General features: G+C 40.4%; 1 protein-coding gene across 4 annotated transcripts; it reads right to left on the minus strand.

The window, feature by feature from the left end:
* Positions 1–174: 174 nt before the first annotated feature.
* Positions 175–21,951, minus strand: ccdc24 (coiled-coil domain containing 24). 4 transcript variants are annotated; one of them, XM_027291393.1, is made up of 10 exons: positions 21,874–21,951; positions 19,593–19,754; positions 15,207–15,391; positions 10,767–10,883; positions 10,532–10,636; positions 8,614–8,668; positions 3,968–4,025; positions 3,382–3,499; positions 2,117–2,688; positions 175–1,781 (listed from the first exon to the last, which is right to left on the minus strand). In XM_027291393.1, exons 2-10 carry the CDS (start codon positions 19,740–19,742, stop codon positions 1,777–1,779), a joined length of 1,365 nt encoding a protein of 454 aa, XP_027147194.1. In that variant the 5' UTR covers positions 19,743–19,754; positions 21,874–21,951; the 3' UTR covers positions 175–1,776. The 4 variants fall into 4 exon arrangements, 3 of the variants coding, with proteins under 3 accessions (XP_027147194.1, XP_027147183.1, XP_010727584.3); XM_027291382.1 differs by having other exon boundaries at positions 641–2,688; positions 19,593–19,779; positions 21,874–21,938; XM_010729282.3 differs by having other exon boundaries at positions 642–2,688.
* Between the last annotated feature and the right edge of the window lie 202 nt (positions 21,952–22,153).

Consider the following 22,153-nt stretch of genomic DNA (forward strand, 5'->3'; position numbering starts at 1 on the left):
GCGTGCAGATGACAGTCACAGCAGCAGCGAGGCACTTCAACAAACTCAAATAGATGAAAGTAAATTGGAGAAAATACACAGATTCTCTTATGGTTATTAAGGACAATCACATCGATTCTGATTCATTAATAAATAAATAAAGTGAAGAGAAGAAACATACCTTGTCGTGTATCGTTAGGAACTAAACAACTGACTCAGTTCTTAGTTTCTCCTCAGTGGCGGGTGGAGCTTTGGAGGAAACGAAACTTAAACTACATTTTCCTCTGGGAAGTTGAAGTAGGACACATGTTATTGTTGAAGCCTGGCCTGTTTTGCTTTACACACTAATAGAAGGCACATGTCATACCTGGATCGATTGCCAAAATTGTGCAAATTCTGTCCCAATTTTTGAATATACTGCAATCTGAGTTTTTGGTCTGCATGTTTTAAAGACACCACAATGAAGAGAGAGAGAGAGAGAGAACTTATGAACCGCATCAAAAATCATAATCAGTGTGCTGCCACATGTACATTTTGAAATTTAGAGGTTGAATACAGCTAATAATATAACACAAAACAGCCCAAGTTCTCTCTCCAGTGTATTTTTGTAACTTTAAAGTCAGAGATTTTTAGCCAGAGATTTAAACACATAAGTTTTCCCAATGATGTAATATATGTTAAATGAGTATAAACCAAAAGCTAGACGTGTGATTCAGCTCCACATGTGTTGCTTTGGCTAATTATTCCTCCTCTCAGGACTCTGTAGGTGTTTAGTTTTCTCTTCTGTGAACCTGCTAGGTTAAAAATCTTCATGTCTTTCATTAGCACGTACAGTTTTGTGACAGTAACAGTAATTAATTATTTGTTTTTTCATCAAAGCAGGGCTGCACCGGATGTTTTCTTTCTTTAATCACTGCAAACTTACAAGTCATTTTCAGAGTTCAGAGTTCATTTTAAACGGTCCAGTGTAGGATTTAATCACCTAAAAAAAGGAACCTGTTTTTGTTACCTTAGGATGAGATCTACATCTACAGATGTCGCAGAGTCTCTTCCGACATGAACCGTCAGGTTTCTACAAGCATAAGTGCAAGTACAAGCAACTACACAGTTAGATGTTACAGTTAGTCCTACACACTGATCTTTAATTCATGCTGTATTTAAAAACTTCAGTGAGGACCAGACACAGTCCCTATGTATGTTATGTGTTATCTAAGGTTGTCGCAATAAAGGAATTTTTCAAACTTGATGATACAACACTTGTTTTTTAAAAAACGTTTTGGATGCCATGGCAAAAAATAAAAAGGACAAACATTTTTTTCTTATTTAAAAAAACAACCTGCACACAGAGTTTGTACAGAAAGTCCCTGAACACATACTGAAGATGAGCTTAAGTATTTCCCACAGAAACACAGTGTAACTGCGGTGAGTTATATATTTTATTTAAATACATTACCACATTTCTAGCAAGTTATTTCTTATGTCACCATTTTAATTTCCCACCTTTTTTTAGTGTTTACTCATACACGTCTTTAATCAGCAGTATTTTTATAAAGTCGTCCAAAAAAACAAACTAAACTCACATTTTGGATTAGTTCACAGCCAGCAGGTGAGCCACCCTGACCAGAAATTAGCACTAACCAGCTGTGTTCACTGTTGCTTTACCTGATCCATGCTTGTAAAATAAAAATGTTTGCGTCTTCTCCTTCTCTCTCTGCAATTGTCAGTGCTGGGGGAGAGCGAGGTGGAGATCCACAAGCTAACTGATCTCAAATGTTTGTGATTGTAGTGCTTTGAATATCATATGCGTAATTAAAAGAGACTGCATCATTTTAAACACATGGTATCGACAAAGTACTTTTGACAACCCTAGCTGTATCAGACATGATGTCAAACAGTCAAACGGTGGCTACTAAGCTTTGCTCCTTCCTAAAATGACCATTTTTATTTCTATCAGGCCCATTGTGACTTCTTCTACTGCCAGCATGAGGATGAAAACTCTCAGTACTCTTCTTTCTGTCATTATCTGCCCGCGCTGTTGTTGACATTAAACTCCCTCCACAGGTACTGTTTCGTGTCTTTGGTTTCCCTGTTGTTGACACAGAATGGTCAGCACTATCACTGCAGTCGCTGCCTGCCTCACAGTCAGTGGATGAGGTGATAGTATTGATGTTTCTTGACCTCCATGCTGGACTGCTTTTTCTCTCCGTCTGTGGTGACAAATCGCGCTCTCTGCTCGGGCTCTGAATGCTACGATGGCATGATAGATGGGTTTCGTGCACGGCTGAGATTCTTGGAGTTTTTATTTGAAAGTTAGGACTAGGAGTCCTGCAGTGGAGATCAGCACTATCTTCTTCTGAAAAGAGACTGCAGCGGTGCGTGGAGTTAACCATTATCTGGTCACTGGCAGGCCGTGGAGGTGAAGGGGTGAAGTGTCTGTTCATGAGCCCAGACGAGGTGATCCTGTTACAGATAGTTTGTGTTTTCCTCGGTCCAGCGGAGGCTGACGTGCTTCTGCGCTGTCCATGAGTCTGAGATAGTGAAGGACTGTTAATTAGTCTAACTGATGAAGAGTTCCTGCTTGGCGGTGCACTGAGTGGTGGTCTGGGTTTAGGATGGCACAGAGGTGGAGGTGGATGTGGTCGCAGTGGGACTGATGTAGGGCTTAAAGTTTGCAGAGTCTCATCAGAAACACTTTGTCCTGCTGACAGTCTGAACGAGAAGAATCAGTGAAAGTACAGTAAGAATAGTTAAAATAGGAGACACACATTACCAGAAATTGTGAAGCATTGTGAAGAAGAATTAACTGTACAGTGTACAAGTACAGTGTGAGTGTTTTGCCCTCCCTCTGCTGGTCAAAGTGTGACTCTCATCTCATTCTAATGTGACTTATATGCAGTTTCTAATACGCTGCCTGGTCAGGCCTGATTGGCAAAACTTGTACAGAGTGGACAGAATCCTTGACTCTCTTTCTTTCTCCTCTTGGCCTCAGGAGAAGCCATCTTAGTTGTTTCTTTATCTTTATTCATTGGTTTATTTGGTGCAGTGTTTACAACCACCAAGCATTCTGGTTTGAACCTCAGCTGGGGCCTTTTCTGTGTGGAGTTTGCAAGTTCTCCCCGTGTCTGTGTGGGTTCCCTTCTTCACTTAACAGGTAAATTAGTGACTCTAAATTGGCCATAGGTGTGACTGTGAATGGTTGTTTGTCTTGTGCCACCGTGACCCTGATGAGGATAAGTGGTTACAGATAATGGTTAGATGGATGGTGGTTTAGGTTATGTGTGCCTGAGTGGGTCCCGTCATTCCCTTTACATTATATTTGTATTAAATTTGTGTCATTTAAAAAAAAGATCAAATAAAGTCATTTTTCTGCTTGATTCTGTTGTAGCAGTAAAACATACTAACCTGAACCTGTTTCTTAATTCCTTCAAAGGCAGAGAGGAGGGAGCAGGCGGTGAAGCATCAAAAGAAGAGGGGTAGAGCTCCAAGTCCTTTTGTATAACTCCTCTAAGCTCTTTCAACTCTGCACAAACACGAATGAAACAGTGATGAGATCTGAAGAAAGTACTGAAGCGATCACGCTGACTGTGTGATTGAAACAGACTGTCAGATACTTCATTACAGAAAACTATCAAAAGATAACAATCATCTCTGTAGATGAAAAATAAAACGCTCATTTTCAAGTTCTGCAAATGAACTGCTCTCTGATGTACCCAATTTGGTTTAACTGTCATTTGGCTCGGTGTGGATGAATTTGGCTGAGGTCCTCAATCGTTCTTTCATTCATAAATATGTTTCAGGGTGAGTTCCACCAGTTAATGGAGGGTGGGTAAAATTATCAACGTGCTCATTTCCATCTGTAAATTTACTCTCTGAGCTAAAGATTAAATGGGACGTGATAAAGAGGAGAACTGTCCTCAGACGCCGCGTGTCAAACAATAACGTGCCACCAGGTGGCGGCAAACAGCAAAGAGTTGGAGTATGAACTCACCTGCAAGCGTCGGCTCTGATGGGTCACACTGACTCTGACACCTTTGTTTAAGATTTCCCTGCGAGACACACAGTCACAGAAAGAACTTGTGTTAGTCGTGCAGCTTGAGCGTCAACATAATACTGTACGGCACAAACTGGGACACGTTCAGTGTCGTGATGTGGGGGAAAAAAGAGATGGTAAATGTATAAAACATGTTCGAGGAAGCGAGAGCTTCTGGAAATAGCAAAGGAACAAGAAAAAAAGGATATAAATAACAGCGCGAGAAACAGGAAAGGAATGTGTGTGTGCGTGTGACCGCTAAACGATTGAGCAGCAATGTTCCGTCATAATTTGGCCTCAAATATTTATATACAGAGCAAATGAAAACCATAGTGCTCTCTCTCTCCCTCTCTCTCTCTCTCTCTCTCTCTCTCTCTCTCTCTGTGTGTCCATAGAAGGCAAAACCTGACTGAAAAATGTTTCTTCATGTGTTTGATATCTGAGTGACTCTCTCCTCATTTCACACCAGCACAAACACTAATGAAGAGTCTTTATGGCAACCACATCAACAATAGTCTATAAACTCTAGTCCATTGCGCAAGCACACACACACACACACACACCCCCACCCAAACATAAACCACAGTCCTGGAGATTGACAGTTAAAACATATATTTTGGGTCTATTTTCCCAGTGGGATTCAAACCCAAACCTCCTAGTGTTTCAGAGCAGCAGACGAAGTATGTGTGCCGTCTCTGACAGTGAAGTGAAATCCAAAACATCTCACACACATACACACTCCGAAAATAGGCTTTGTGGTCCGTGTGGGGTTTGAACCCATTACAGTGGCGCTGACTTGCTGATATTTTAGGAAAGCTTGTATGTTACTGTTATTATTCCTGTACATAAACCCATATCCACCTCTGCACAGCCAACGCACACAACATCTCAGTCTCCAGAACCGCAAACACGAGGACAAGGGTCACGGTTCCTGCTACAAAATCTAGCTGAAATCAGGCGTTCATGGCTGCTGTCTTTTCATCATCTTAGGTGATCGTTCTGAAATATACAAGCTTGGGCTAACTGCCAGCAAAAAAAACCCCTCCAACATCCTGATGGAAAATCTACCATCAGCTGGTTTCATCAGTTGCTCATACGAGCTGCACCAGCTGACGATAATTCAGCCTAAGCAGGTCATGCTCTGTCTACTGTGCTGGTTTAATGGTGAACAGGTTATATTTTGACACCATGTCCAGCTTGTGTCACATTAATATTCTCCTGTATCACCTTGACTAACATCAGGCCACCTCTGCCCAGTTTAGACCAGCTAAAAACGACCAAAACCAGACCACCGCTGTCGACTCCAGTGACAAATTCCTCATTTACCGCAAATATCACTGTATGAAGAATGTTTTGATGCTCCTGCACTGACAGAGCACAGCTGATAATAATATTATAAACCCAAAGAGCTACCACACAAAACTCACATAATCTGCACTATTATTAACAAAAGCAACAGAGAAGACAACTTTAACCTACTTACATAGACCACCAACCCATCCATCCATTTTCACCAGAAACTGGAAACTATCCCAGCTGCCAATTCATCACAGGGCACATAGAGACTAACAACCAATCACCCTCACCATTTTGTCACCAGTTAACCCATTAACTCCATGTCTTTGGTCTGTGGGAGGGAGCCGGGGTTTGAACCAGGATTCTCCAACAACCCGTTATGTCATAAAATCACTGATGCATTCATGTAAACTAGTCTGTGAGAGTTACATCTGGATATTAGCAGAAAGCTGATCAGAGTGACAGTGAATGGACAACCTTCAGCATCACATTCAGTCACAGAACATCCCAAACAGATTAGATAACAACTCGTCAGCACAGAAGAGACTTCTGGCCTAACACGACCACAACCTTGAATTATACAAAACGACCAAAAGCAACAACGTCATCACTGAAATAAAAAAAATGGCTTGTGATGGATGAAAACAGCCTCATGGATGGTCCTATAGAAAATATTCTGAACAGTTACCGTGCATGGAAGCTGCAGCAACAACGCAGCCTATACTTTAGAGGCCAGGATATCTGAGTAAGAATTTCCACATAGTTTCCACAGCTTGAGGGTGATGGGATACTACAATTTTCTCATTCGACTGACTTTACATTAAACACATGCTTTGAAAAGCTGAGAGCGTTTGCTGTATGTACATACGTGGAGGTTACTCCCAGGCTGCTTGTGGGATCAAGTCATTATATGAGCTTCCCTCCTGCTAAGAGAAAATGGGTCATCACAGCTGTGTTTGGGATCGATTTATAATTGGTTGCTACACAGCGCACTGAAAAAGGCAATCTGATCGTACTGGCCAAAAAAATCCTGATTTGGTTCCATTTAAGAGCTGAAAAATATATAATTTAATCAATAGTTTTTTTGATTTAAAACAACGTAGCTTAGTGGCAAACACTGTCACGAGACATTTCGTGACATGTAAGCATATTTTCCTCCCATTTTCCAGTCGATTACCAGCACAACAAGACAACAAAAACTGCAGAAGACAGCTAATTATGACAGGCCTTGAAATACACATAACAGATGTTAACAATCATGACCTAAAAAAAATGGGACTCGAGTTGGAAAGTTCAAATGTTTTCCCACTGAGTATTGTCACTCTGGGAAAGATCTTTCCAATTCGGATCAGAATACAAATTCCTTTTCTTCATTAAGCACTGCGGATTTGAAGTAGAGGATTAGTGACTGACTGAAAGAATATGGTAGATATATTTTTCAGTGTTTGAAATTATATGAATTCACCTCTTCTTTGGAAAAGAAGAGAGAAGCTTCGGCCAGGAGTTAGAAAAGGATGAGAACTGCAAACCACAACCTTCTCTCTTATGCCTCTGCTGTAGTGTATTCCTTTATGATCCTCTCAGTAGGTACGGCTGTAGATTATTAGACTTTTTAAAGATTTATGGTACTGTAAAATCTCAAAATCACACAAAGAGCCGATTACAGTGTCCTCCCTTCCAGACATCGAGGAGTTATCACTGCAGCAAATAAAGGGAGTGCACAATAACCTCCTGTCATAAGAGCACAGCTCCACAGCTTCATCCCACCTGCTCACGCTTCAGACAGCAAACCTTCGCTTTAAGTAGCTTCTTTTCAAGGAAAGTGACACATTTGTGCTCCACCGCATTAACTGCTTTTACAGTGAATGCCTCACAACGACCAAGGAAAGTCTCTTTACAATTAGCCTCACACGCTCAGGTCTTTAAGACTGGAACAACAAATCATCGGGTCAGGAAACTTTTGTCCCCTCCTTCCACTCCTCGCCCAGTTTTATTTTGTTTTTCCTACAGTGAAAATGCCTGATGAGGTGTCTGTACCTGTGCTGTTTGGTTTATCTCCATGGCAGTACTATTGTTTGAATAAGTGGGTCTTCATGCAACAGACACAATGCTACTCTTCGGTCACACATCATATTCACTTTTGGTTCTGATCAAATATCTGAACCACAGACTTTGAGAGACTCAGTTATTTTTTCCTCTATGTACCGTTTTCCCATTTTTCATCTTGTCTGACTTCCAGACAAACTGGCAGTGCAACATTTCCAGGCATACACGCACACGCACACACACACACACACACACACACACACACACACACACAGAGGGTACAGAGATAACTTCCACATCTGGTCTGCAGAAAAGTCCTACATCTGGCCTTTAACTAACTCACTCACTCTCTGCTTCTATCATAATGCCAGACAGGCATGACAGTGTAGCCAGGCTGTAGGCATGCATGCATGTGTGTTTTCTCTCTTAATGTGTGTGCGTGTCCGTTTAAATGTCTCTGTATGTATGTAGTAATTTGAGTGATTGGATGGAGATCGATCTTACTCAGCACTGTAAAGCTCTTGGCCAGACAGATGGAAAAAAAAAAAACAAGCTTAGACTGAACCCTTGCAGGTTTCCTTTGAGTGTGTGTGTGTGTGTGTGTGTGTGTGTGTGTAAATGGAAACCTTGGCAGTGCCAAGAGGGAGTTAGCAGGTCTACCTGAAGGAGGTGAAACTTTTTCTTCTTCTTTTTTTTTTCAAAGTTAAAAGGAAAAAAAAGTTTTATTTGTAGGAAAGTGCCCCTGGTTGAGGAAGTCAGAATCAACGTTATGTATAATACATAATTTACCATAATTACAGTAAATAAAAATTGTGCAAATTGCATCTGGAACAAGAACTGGAACTCATATTGTCTGGCTAAGCTTTGTTCAAATCAAAGAACACTGATACCAAAGAAGTTTGGACAGCTAGGATATTTCTCTGCTGCAGTTGCAATGGACACTAGAACAAGAAAGAGAACATATTGTATGTAATACAATGTGGATTTTTTCTTCTCTATATGTAATATGAATAGGGTATCCAGACTTGCAAGTACAGCAAGGCATCATAACACAGGATTCTTACAAGGTTATATTGTATGAGCTCTGGCTGTTGAATCTGTTCACGGCTGTGTCAGTGCAGCAAATCGATATTTTGACTTTGGCCTGGTTTCCTATAAATAATTGTAGGATTTGGATCATTATTGCACTGGCAGCTGAAAAACAAAGAAGATTAAAGATTCATTTGGTGGTTGGCTAACTTCCATCCTTTTTTTTTTCATACCTTGAAATGCTCAACCAGCCGGCTCAACGCTTCACATTCCTCTGTTAGGACGGACCTACGGGGAGAGAGAAACAGCCTTTATGTTTATCATCAGTACTTCATAAAACAAAACAAGAACTAAAATCTAGTTCAAAGTGGAAACTTTTTATTCCACAGCTTCCCACTAGTGTGAATTTTGCAAAATGTTGTATGTTATACACAGTGTTGGGATTACTGCCCAAGTGGCAGCCTCTGTGGCTGTGAAGTGAAGCCAATGTGGAAGTGCCAAAAACTGCAGTTCCTCAAAGGGCCACTTGAGGCTGGTTACAGAACATTTTAATCTCTACAGGCTCCTATGTTAAAATGTCCAACTTCACAGCAGAAATAAACATGTTTACAGCCTGGTACAAAAAGCTATAGTTAATATAGTTAATAACTGTACCGAAGGAGAATTTTTATAGAACTCATCTATTCAAATTATATTAAGGCTTAAAGTTATGCAGCATTAACAGCGTTGCCACTTTGATTAACAGGTAGGTATTTGTTCGTGCACCCAGTCCCGACTCTGTTCTGCCGATGATCCACATCTTTACTACGCTGTCCATTCTTTATACTGTCAGTAGACTTATCCCATCCCCCTAATCAATATCTATAGACCACAGAAGATTAATCGAGCAGTGGTTATCAAAAAGATGTAATCAAAAATGTAATCCATGACAATGTAACTATAATTTAACTGCACAATTTTTCAAATGTAATCTGGTCTGATTATTGTTACTTATTTTTTGTAATATGTAATCAGTTAGTACCCAGTGCTGGTTATAGATTGGTGCAGGGATTAATACTGTATCATCTTCAAAACACAGATTAATAATGAAACCCATCACACAACTGAAGCAGTGTCAACAGAACATGTGCACTCAAAGTTTATCCTCTACAGTTTTCATAAAAGTACTGAGGATACAGTGTCCTACCCACCCCCCTCCCCTCCACATTTTCTCCTTCTCTGGTTACATAACCATAGGAGACTTTATTCACTTCTTTCAAATGAAAAAGAAACTTCTGCCTGCTCTGGGATCCATTTTCTGACAATGGGCCCTTTTGTTCTGTTCGACTCAGGAAATGGGAGAGAGAGGGAGAGAAGGAGAGGAAGAGAGAAAGGGAGAGGCTTTCTTCCAAGGTAGCCCCACTGACTGCAATGCCCCGTGGGCCTCAAAGTGAGGGATGGAGGAAGGAAAAGGAGGGATGGAGTGTGATGGAGGCAGGGCAACGACAGAAGCCACCGAGGAGAGCTGAGCGGAAATTAAGAGGAAAAACTAAGGACAAGGAGAAGCCTCCTGAATACTCAGTTACAGACTTACAGAGCATGCATGAATCCTGACATTTACAACAAACCCATCACACCACAAAGAAAAAAACACATCATTTAGTGTCACAAATCTAAGATGAGGATGTTTTTTTGTATTGTAGCAGTGTGACATGTTGTTAACTCAATCTCTATACACTATCTGCTCATACTCTATGGTTGTGGTTCCCCCCCCAAAAAAAATCAGAGGGGTCAGCGGGCGGAAAATATAATTCCCTTGCATAAAATTACATACAACTCATGTCACATTACCTCTGATTGTAGCGCCATCAGCCAGGCTGATATTTAACATATTGCAGATTTATCATTACAGGTGTTTATGTTTACCAATAAGTGACAGGAAATCACAGACGAATCAGGTTTGAGCTAAGAAACATTGTCTCTTATTACACCTGTTGTCGAGTAGTGAGTGCTGAGTTGTATTTTTTTATTTCTAAAATGTTCAGCTTAGTGTGTATCACATTTAAGAAAAAATACAGATCTAAGGGAACTACGATTTGTGTTTATTAAGATAAATATCAGTACCTAACAAAAACAAGTCTTGGCCAGGCTATACTCAGGTTGGGAACTCACTTGAGGCGGTCCACCACTTGGTCAATGTCAGTGATATTCAGCTTGCTTCTCATTGCCTCCACCTCATCCTCAGCAGTGGATCGGACTGAACAGTGAGAGCTTGGTCTGAAAGAGAATAGATAAGTAGTAAGACGAGATGAGACAAAAACAAATTAAAAGAGATTTTAACGCATTATGAAAAGAAATGCATCGTTCCAGAAAAATATTCAAGGTCTGATTTAAGAGTTTTACCTACCTGCTCCAATCATCGGTATCTTCACAGCTGGTATGGTTTCTGTAGCAGCTGTCAAGGTGACCCAGAGCGTAGTCCACAGTCTCAGGTTTGTACCGAAACATGAGCGCCTCACCATCACTATAGCAACAACAGCAGAGACAGAAAGAAATACTTTATTGTCTACTGTATCTGCAGCTCTTTCAGCGTTTATATTAATTAAATTTCAGCAGTACTTGAAGAGCATACATAAACTGAGAGCGGCTGAAATCTTTAAACATAAACTTATTTTCAATGTATTCTTGTTATTATATGTTTTATTGCCCTTTTAGTAAAGCACTGTGAATTGCACTAACCTGCATAACTGATTGTTTGAACTCTTAATAGCCTGAACAGAAGTGTAATTCTTTCTTTATGCAGTATAATCTGCTGGTGATTCCAGTTCCATGAAGGCTATACAATATGTGAAATCACCAGAACTATATTTTCAGAGCTGGGCTCATCGTACAATATTTACAATGATTAGATGATTGCAGCAACATTATATTATCTGAATGATCCGTGGACGAAAAAGAAGCAAGCAGATGGTGTGGGCAGCTGTAGGCAGGTGACAGCCTGATCAGTTCTGCTTAATCTTACGGCGCAACACGAGGGAGGGAATATGCATCTTTTCTAGCCCCTCAGACAATGCCATGGAGGTGTGTGTGTGTGTGTGTGTGTGTGTGTGGAGGGGGCATCAGGACCACACAAAAGGAGGCCAATAAGATAAATCAGTTGACTTTTACAAGGTACACACCCACCCACACACTCTCACAGAAAAAAATCCAGCTGGGGTTGAGAGTTTTTTCACATCTTCCTCCTGTTGATGTGGTTTTAAGCAAATCAGATACAAATGTTACATAATTTCTGGGAGAAAGTATGAACGAGAGGAAGATGTTGGACTGTATCTTGATGCTTTGGCAATATTTACCCAATTTCCATGCCAGCAAAGCATATATAATTGAACTAAATTGACAAACAGAGGGTTGTGGAGCATTATTAAGTGGAAGCGTTATTACGGGCAAGTGTGTTCAGTCTACTCCTGAAAGCCATTCGGCTGATACACACTTGGGACTGAGCCTAATTGAACGATCAAAGGCCTGAAACACACACACACACACACACACACACACACACACACACACACACACACACACACACACACACACACACACACACACACATTACACTGTATCAAGGTCAACAAGTATACTGAAGCAAACTTCAAAGAACAAAGGCGATTTCTGCTGGCACGGTCTGTGTAGCACAAATACTTTTTTTTGGTGGAGTTCCTATACAGCCAGTAAGAATGGGATGTTTTTTCTCCTTCTTAATGGAACTTTTTCTAATCCATTTACATCACAGCCAAAGCACTTTACAAGAGTGACTTGTGATAGCCGAGCAAATGAGGCTTCAGTTTGTGTCTTGTTCAGTGACACTGACACTGAGTTCTGCAGTGGGCATCAGACCTGTGGCCTTTTGAATATTGGATTGTCAGCTATACAGCTGAACATGAGGCCTTGATGTCATCCTGATATAAAGGTCCAGTGTGTAATATATTGGAGGCTCTATTTAGAGAAGACGGCAGAAATGGAATATAATATGCATAATGTATAATGCATAATATTTTATAAGTGTATATTCACCTAAAAATCAAAATTGTATTACCTTAGAACAAACCTTTAAAACAACAGACCCAGCAGGACCTCTTCCACGGAGTCCGGCATGTTTTTAGAGTAGCCCAGAATAGACAAACCAAACACTGACTCTAGACAGGGTGTTTTGCAGGTTTCATGGACATCACAGTTTACGTTCTGCTGGGAACGAGGGGGTTGCAATCTGCAACTATACCGGTAGATTTAACTAAATCACTTGCGTGACCTCTGTCGCCTCTCGGCTAAACTAAACATGGGTAAAGACGTGGATTGATGGTGGATCTAAGGTGGGCTGAATGATGCCTGGGTGCTCAAACAAGCCACTAGTAACGGCATCTCCCTGTCTATTAAGGCTGCCACGCTGTTAATTATTCATAACTGCATTGAAGTTGGACATTTTAATATGAGGGCTTATGAAGATTGACTCGTTCTGTAGACAGCCTCAAGTGACCATATGAGGGACTGCAGTTTTTGGCACTTCCGCATTAGCTTCACTTAACAGCCACTTGACAAGAGATTGACCCTTGCCAAGAACTAGTGTTACATTATACTGAGTATACTTCTTCTGATTCATGAACTATCGACACTGATGGAAGTCTCAGATTTTAACCATGAGGCTCTAGGGATGAAAATGTTGGTCAGCGAGTCCACTGCTTCAAAGTGAATAATCCCAACAACTATTAGATGGATTTCCATACAGTTCTGTACAAGACCTTCATGGTCCCCAGAGGACGAATTCTAATGACTTTGGTGTTCCTCTCATATTTACTCTAGTGCCACCATGAGGTTCATATTTGTGTTTTTGAGTAGAATGTTTCAACAATTATCAGATGGATTGCCACAAAACATATATGTTTCCCTCAAGATGAAACTTTGGTGATTCTCTCTGACTTTTCCTGTAGTGGCATCGTCAAGTCAAAATTTCAGTTTGTCCAGCACTTGCTAACACACTAAACTAGGATGGTAAACATGGTAAACATTACATCTACGTGGCTGAAGAATTTGTTTTATGATGGAATGGATCAAATGAGGCATCAAAATTTTCACCTAAACATAGGTCAACATGGCACAAATCTGTTAAATTGGTAGTTCCAACCACTGGACTGGGGATAAAACCTAAAACCACTTGCCTGCAGTTTATAGTTTAACAACTTGACACAACCAGAAAGCCACAAAAATCACAATAAAAAGGAGGTCGACAAATTGACAGGCCATAAATGGTTTGTCACAAAACATGGAGAACAATCCATCTTAACTTTTGCTTTTCCTAAAAAGGCCTCAGCAAAACCTGAGAGGTGACACAGGGCAACATTCCTGGCAGCAGTGAGCTAGTTGCTGGGATAGTTACCAGCTCATACATACTTGGACTCTCGCACATTCACATCCTCACGAACACATTACAATTTAACAGCCTAATTTATGTAACATAATGTAAGGATGTAGGGCAGTGCTACTAAACGATATTATCCCTCCAACAGTTTTTATGACATTCTTCAGAGTATTTTAATACATGTCATTAAATTGCCAACTGCTACAGCTCATCTCTGACCTGAGTTGGACGATTAGCTGTAGAAAAATAAAAACCAAACAGCAATTTAGAAAGCATTACCACTTCTTGAGGTAATAACTCTCCGATGATTGGGCATCATAAAAAACAGATACAGAGTACCAAGCTTCATTGCATTCTCCCTGTGAGAACGTCACTGAATGAGGTTTTACTTTAAGTATTTTTGCACAAACTCTTAACAATTTTCAGATGAATATCAAAACATAAAACACATCTTTAATCCAATAACGCTAGCAGTGACTGGATCTTTAGAATCTAGCCTAGTTTTTGTTGGCATTTGGTGTGGAATGCTTGGAAGACTCCCTCCTATAATTGTCCTATTGTTCCACAATTCCCCTACCAGTTTGCAACATCCCTGCGCCAAAAACCTTTGTTCCTCTGCTTTCCATCCCATTTGTAACTGACGAGGGAACACAATATAGCATTTTATGGCTACTCTTTGTTAGGGGGAAAATGACGCAGAGAGTGTGAGAGCAGGGTCTTAACCTACTTGTCCATACCATCTGTGTGCTGTGCTTGGTTTAGTCCACTGACCAAGGAAAAAGTAGAAATACAAATAATAAAATCGAGACAGGAAGTGCATTAGACAAATAAATCAGACAAATGTTGACTGTTCTAGTACATCTGGGACTTTCTTATCAAGCATGTAGCTTTTATACATTTAATCTGGATTTTAATTGAAACGGCATGTTGAAAAAGTTAATTTGCAGAGGAGTCCGTTCAAAAATGTGATTTAGTTTAACTAATGACTGACTGAGAGTCGACTGACAAAAGCTGTATACACAATGTATCAGAGTTGGCAAATGTGGAAGAAGTGAACACAAGGCTGACATGACACTGTCATAACCGTGGCTTAACACATGTCATGAGCATGAAAGAGTCTTTATGAATATTTATGACTTTTATCATCACGTTGTTTGAGATGTCTTTGTTAGGACAACTTGACATTAATCAAGACAACATAATGGTTATGATTATGATGGTGTCATGTCATTCTTATGCTCACCACTATGTTATGTTTCTGCTAAATTATATCAAAATCCTATTAGCATCACTGGCATTACTGGAGTTTATTTCTGTGAGTTTCTGTAATGGTTGTTTCGTGTAGTACAAGTAGGAATAAATTAAAACTCAATATGTTTTTGGAAATAATTCGCTCATAATGTACAGAGTGGATTTATGTGTGTGAGACCTCACACTTACCTCCCCCCTCTGCTGGCTCTCTCTTTGAGAGTCTGCAGTAACATCTTCACCTCGGCTCTCACCAGCTCTTTGACTGCAGGGGGGTCAGCCAGAGGGGAGCCCTGCTGACGAGGGAGCGGGGTCCCTGCACTGCTGCTATTATTTCCTTGCTGGCTCGACTGCCATATCTTGTGCCAAATCTCCGCCTGCAAACATTGTTATTATGGTTAGTGAAGATACATACAATAATGTCATAGTAACAGGGTATCAGTCAGTCCAGGTAACACATTCAACGCTGACAGCTTATGATCCTGCACAAAGTGATGGGTCGGAAACATGAGAATATTGTCAAAACTCAATATGATTGAGTGAAATACAGAGTGGACAGTCCACTTGCAATATGCTGCAAGCAGTAATCCAGACGTCCGTCATCCAGTGACTCCCCCTGACAGCCTCCCTGACTGAGGATGATAGCAGGACTTTTTATGTCTTAGAGAAGGTTGTTGAGGAATATCTTATTTTTTTATCGAGTCTTAGAGAGTCCAAAGTATGCCCACCATCTGTGAAAAAGCAATTATACTGTCAGTGTGCATACTCAGCAGTGCAGGTAGGTGCATGATTCCTGTCTAATGTGGCACCTAAATTGATCGCAACACTGTTTGTACTTGGAGGATTTAGAGGCAATGTTGAGCAAATTATCCACTGTAAGGGTATCTTGGCTTAGAGACACAGGGCTCAATATTTTCTGCTTTTATTTCTCCGAAAGTGTAAATTTATCTGTCTATTAAAACTAAAAATGAAAGCATATGGGTTGAAAATGCCAATGACACAACACTCTGAGTGAAAATGTTAAGAATACGAGTGCAAATGCTGACAATAGACTTTTTGTTTACCACTTAATGTAAGGGACTATGCTTGCAATCCATCTCCATTTTCCTCTTCACTTTCTATCAGGGAAAACATTTTCAAGGCTGTCCTTAGCTGTATTTTTTCTTTGAGAAGGGTTAAATCTGGGGCAACTAGACTTGGTTGTAGATCTGTGAAGACACTTTACACACCTCTCATCCAAGAGGCTTCTTCAGTTCTGACTGACTGTCGAGGGAGAGCTTCGAGACCAGTTTTTTGGAAAAATGGAGAAAGAAGATGACCTAGATGATTGAGAACCTTCACAGACTAATTGTTGCCTGTACACATTGACCACTGTCTTCTCCGAACAGGAAGCAAAACGACTTTTGGATGCAGAGGACCAAAATCCAGATAAAACCTTCTTTCAACCAATTTATCTTTGGTAAACGGTGAGCCTTACTTATGTCTGACAACACAGGGTTTTTGTGTGCTTCCATACATCTATCTATGAAGTTTAGGTTGGTCATAATCATTAGAAAAACAGCCCTGTCTGCTGCAGGACCAGGCAGCTTTTGTCATTTCTCCAGGATTATCACTGCAGATCAAGGAAATCAAAACTAAACAAAACAAGTCTTTATGCATGACTTCCTCTTTGAGCTGGCAAAAGCTCACTGGACTTACATACAAAAACAAAACAAGAGAAAATCATTGCAGGTTAAAAAAAGAGAAGAAGAAGGAAAATGTGTGTGTGTGTGTGAACGCTCGTGCCTCGGTGAAGTCTGGATACCATTAACACCTCCACACCTGTTGCCTGCCAATCATTTCTGTCATGTTGCAGTCAAAGACTTCACTTCAAACGAATACACTGGAGGACACTAAACACACCGCTTCTGGTCTTTGCATGTGTGTCCATTTGTGCGTGTTCATCACACGGTATGTTGTGCACACACCCCCCTTTTTCACTCACTCTGGCTTCCTCTGTCTGTCTTTGGGTGTTGAGGTGTTTATGTTAAAGGATTCGTGGCTCACTGGCTAACAAGTCGTTCCTGGATAATTTTTTTGCTCCCTCGCTCTGCTGTGAGACTGTTGATCTCATCCAGGAGCTATTTTAAGGGAGTGTTGTTGAAACCTGTCAGTTACCTTCTAGGAGCCATTAAGTTGAATTATTTAAATAGAGTTTTAGAGATACATTTAACTTAAAGAGCTCATTTTTCATTCAGAGTGGAGAGAAGGAGTGAGAGTGCAGAGGGAGGTACAGAGAGATTGGCTTTGTAGAGAGATTTGGAAAAAAGAGAGGCTAATGTTCCCTCTGATCTAACCGCCAGAGACAATGGAGACTTTGATGGAGGGAGGAATGGCGATATTGAGGAATGAAGGAGTCGCCTGCAGATCAAGTATTACTTTTCATAGTGGCTCACTGAGGGATGGAATTCATTACATGGCTGCAAGAGAAACAGACAAGGGCAGAGGAGAGAAAAAACGGAAAGAGAAAGACATGAAGATAGACAGACACGAAGAGGGGGGGAAAAAGAGAGAAGAGGAAGTGATCCAGCCTGCAGTGAAAGTAATAACTGAAGGAAACCTGCGTGTATGAGTCTGAGAGTTGAATAAGGTGTCTGTCCTTCGTTTTGTTTTTCCCTGGAAATTTCTTAAAGCTCTCAGCCTAAGTCTTTCTTTCCGTCTGAGGGCTTTACAGCCAGCCACTGCACACGCCCGAACTGTAGGTGAAAAAACATCAGAGCAAAGTCACACACATTTATTTTCTCTGCGCAGACACATACACAATCGAGTCAAAGAATACGAGTCGCTAACAGTCTTATCAACAGTTCAGGATTAGCCTCTTTAACCCTGTTATACCGACCCCCTGACTCACTAAGCTTACCGGGCCTCTTTCTGTGTGTGTTTGTGTCTGTATGTGAGCTGAATTACTCTGCATCACTCTGGTTTGATTTTAGGATTAATGCGTCTTTGAATAGTTCTTTAAATCCAGCTTTTGTGGTGTAAGAAGACACTTAATTTGACTATTTAATTGGGAAATAAATGAGTTTTTGAGTGTGCATGCTTTTCATGTAAAAAGTGTTTCGCAGTTGTCACAACAATCATGTGTGGTCAGCGTCTACCATGGCACGACTTCAGTGCTGAGACAGACCCATGCCCATGTGTTTTTGTGCAAACAGCGACTGGCCTGTTGGCTCAATGCAGGCTGATAACATCTACAGATGGAGAGATTTCAGTACTGAACAAACACACGACTGAAGAAAAAGAGGGAAGAAGATGGCAGAAGGCACAAGAGTAGAAAAAAGCAAAGAAACAAAAAAAAAGAAACTCCAGAGCTTTTTATATCCCACACAAAGTGCTGATAAGAAGAATGCTTTGTGTCTGTGTGAAATCTACAGCGACAGACTCGGCGTTGAGTGCACATGGCATGACCTCTCTTATGTAATTCAGCTTGAAAGGAATGTCCTCTCAGCAGACTAGGCAGCGTTTCTTCACATTTAGCTTTAAGATCAACCGCTGAGTCATTTTCAATACACTGTAATGTTGTAATATAAATCAAAACATTAGTTTGCAACTATTTTGATAGTTGTTTCATCATATAATCATATTTCTCAGTTCCTATTACTGTAAGTTGAATGTCTTTAGGTTTTGGACATCGGGCTCTTGGATGTGGAAACAGGCTTTCTTCTTTATTTCTTTAACATTTTATAGATGAAACAATTAATTGAGAAAAAAATTAATTGTCAGTTACAGCCCTGAATATATTTTAATTTAGCTAACTGTCTGTAAGATATAAAACTATGCAAGCTACAGCGTTTACTGAAAGTGATTACTTTTCTAATCTGATCTAATCTTTCTCTTCTGATTTTTCTTTATTATTTGATTTTTTTTTTCACGATTCGTGACCACATTAAAGGAGTTTTACATCACTTAGACTTTTCTCAAAATACTCTTCGGATTTAATGTAATTGATTGTAAGGACTTTCACACTCCACCTAAGTTGTGGGTTTTTTCTTATCGATTCTGCAAGTCTTTCTTGGAGCGAGATCTTTTTGCCAGAGTTTTCCATGCAAGGCCAGCTAAACTCTTGGCCCCAGAGCCGAGAGTTTAGCTGGCCTTGAGTAAATATTGATGTCTGTCTGCCTCATATTTGGACTTCACTGCAGTCCGGTGCCAGTTAACCCACATTTCACTTTTATTAGGTGGTCTGGGAATTGTAATTAATGAGTGAATGCAGCCAAACTAAGCTAAGTACACAACCTGACACCGCAGTTCATAAATTGTTTGGGCAAGGAATGCTTAGCAGAGCAGATTTTTAATTCGCCCTGAAACAAGCTTGAAAGGAAATTCTTGTTGATGGTTTGATGGTATTCTTGTGGGATCCAATAAGGAACAGACCCAGTGTGTGAATTCTTTGAGTGAATAAAACAGTAAAGTATGGAGAACAACATGAACATAAAACAAATCCACTGGCTGAATATGAAGAGAAACTAAACAGCCAAGAATGCAGCAGTATTTTGTCAGGAGGGATAAGCAGTTTTGTCGTCATGACAGGCCTCTTACCTCCGAGTGCAAGTCTGTGTACATGTCAACCAGGGAGTGGCCCAGTGCTGTACGGATCTTTGGCAGCTCTGACTCAGGTACATGTTCAGTGATCAGGCTCCACAGGGACTGGCTGGGGTACCAGAGCTGGTTTCCTTCAGGGGACTGCATATGAACGCCAATCTAGGGGTGAAGGAATGGAAAGAAACTGCAGAAACGTAATAATATACAGCATAGGTGGGAGAGGTCGACCAGAACGACAGTTCACAAGTGGTGACACTTCATACTTATACTGCAATACATTTGCAAGGGGAGGACTGTACTTTTCCTCTACTGCATCTATTTGACAGCTTGAGTTATTTTGCTGATTCTGATTTTAAAAAATGTGACAGATTTACCTACACAACAGTATATAACATCACTGAAAGCTAAGGCTGCAACTCTCACTACTTTTGATCAGTACACGTGGCAATTTAATGCATCAATCCATTATCTATCAACGCTTCTCCTTTCTGGGGGGGCTGGCATTGAATCCAGCTGTTAGTGGACGAGATTCTTCTACCATCATTTCAATATCTTATCAGCAACGTAAGCTGAGGAAACAGTTACGAGCACCATTGTGTATTTTTGCAGACAAAAACATGTACAGCCATTAGATCAATTCACAGTATTCCTCTTATTACTACCTGAACATCTTCCCTCGATTATTCCGGTTTGCTCTCTCCTCTGCCTCATCACTAGAGCTACCATTCAAATCATCACTGCTGCTGCTGCTGCTGCTGCCATCCTCATACTGAACCATCAGGTGGCCAAACTACCAACTTCACCTTCAAACTGCTGACAGAAACTCCCTGAAAACATTGCTGATGCTTCACGCGTACACCAAATGGCCAATTCATTAGGTATCTGATACAACATTAGGTCATTAATACAACAACATCTGCCATAAATGGATCACATTGGATTGTACAACTCAACTCAACTAAACTCAAACTTTATTTATATAGCACACTTAAAAACAACTGAGGTTGACCAAAGTGCTGTACAGGTTGATACAAATACATATAATACATAAAGTGCCATAATTACAACGGGTTAAGACAAATGCTAAGATACTTAAGTTTGGTTAAAAGCCAGGGAGAAAAAATGCGTTTTTAGGGAGGATTTAAAAAACTCAAATGATCCAGCAGATCAGATGTGCCAGGGCAAATTATTCCAGAGCCTAGGGGCCGCAACACAAAGGCTCGATCACCTTTGGTTTTTAGTTTTAATGTAGGGGTGATCAGTAGCAGCTGGCTAGAGGATCTCAGTGTTCTGGCGTGGGTGTGGATATGAAGAAGCTCGGTTAGATACTGGGGGGCTGAGCCATTACGAGCTTTAAAAAACAAACAATACAATTTTATTCTATAATCTATAATCTATTCTAAAAGCAACCACAAACCAATGTACCTAATGACGTGGTCAGCCTCAAAACAGTATATCTGTGAGTGATTATCCTATTTTGTACGTCTTATTTGGTCAATATCTTCTCCAGGCTGTATACATTCAACACCTGATTATCAAAGATGTGAAAATGTAATTATTTTTTATTAGCAAAATATAAAATCATCCTTAAAGAACAATATTTGCTAAACAAAACCCCTCACAACATAAAAAAAATAATAAATAACATTTGCCTAATGGCCAGTATCTTTGTCCACCACCTAAGTATGAGCGTTTTGTTGTTATGAACTCACATGACCTGAACACTTGACCCCTTCATCCCTTTTTATACTGTCTATGGTTCATTCACCACGGACAGGTGGGTAAATATTAGCAGGTTACTAAACTTTATTAGAAAGTAGTAGCTTGCTGACTAGAAGTGTAGCACGGTGTTTCGGTTTAACGAGAGACCGTGTTAACTGGTGACCGTGTCTGCGGCAATGACGTAGAGTTACTGCAGGTGTTGAAACGCGGAGACACGTAGCTGCCCTCGTTAATGCCATATTTGTTTAGTTTTTTTCCCCCTTCTCATTAACTTTACAATGTCATCTTTGGTGTTTTGTTTGACAGTTATGTTTTTCTCTTCCCCGTTTCAACGGTTGTCGCAACTACGACAAACACAGACTAATGGTCACCAGTTAACACGGTCACTCGTTGCACCGAAACAACGGCTAACTGTCTAACCACCTGTGGAATATACAGCCAACATTTGACAAAAGGGACGAGTTCACGGTGCGTTTCGGTAAACTGGCTTGTGTTAGACACGACAAAACTTTATAAATTGCGTTTACTGTGTTGCTACAGAGAAACAAACACTCACCTTAATTGGATCCTTGTATCCAAGAAGGCTGTGGTGGTATCCATGGCAAACGTTCCAGTTGCTACGGGGGAGATATCGCGAGATCTGTCGGGACTTCTATAGCTTTTTTAATTTTTTTTATTATTATCTCATTGATACACGTTTTATATTTGTGTTTTAATAAAAGAAAGTTGCAAAACATGTGATGACGCAATTTAATTATTTAATTTTATTATTATTATTTTTAAATATCTTTTTTTTTTTTTTTTCTGTTGTAACCACCCGTGCCCTTGTAAAAGTC

This window comes from Larimichthys crocea, chromosome II (assembly GCF_000972845.2).
Source record: "Larimichthys crocea isolate SSNF chromosome II, L_crocea_2.0, whole genome shotgun sequence".
In the NCBI taxonomy this organism is placed as follows: Eukaryota; Metazoa; Chordata; class Actinopteri; family Sciaenidae; genus Larimichthys; species Larimichthys crocea.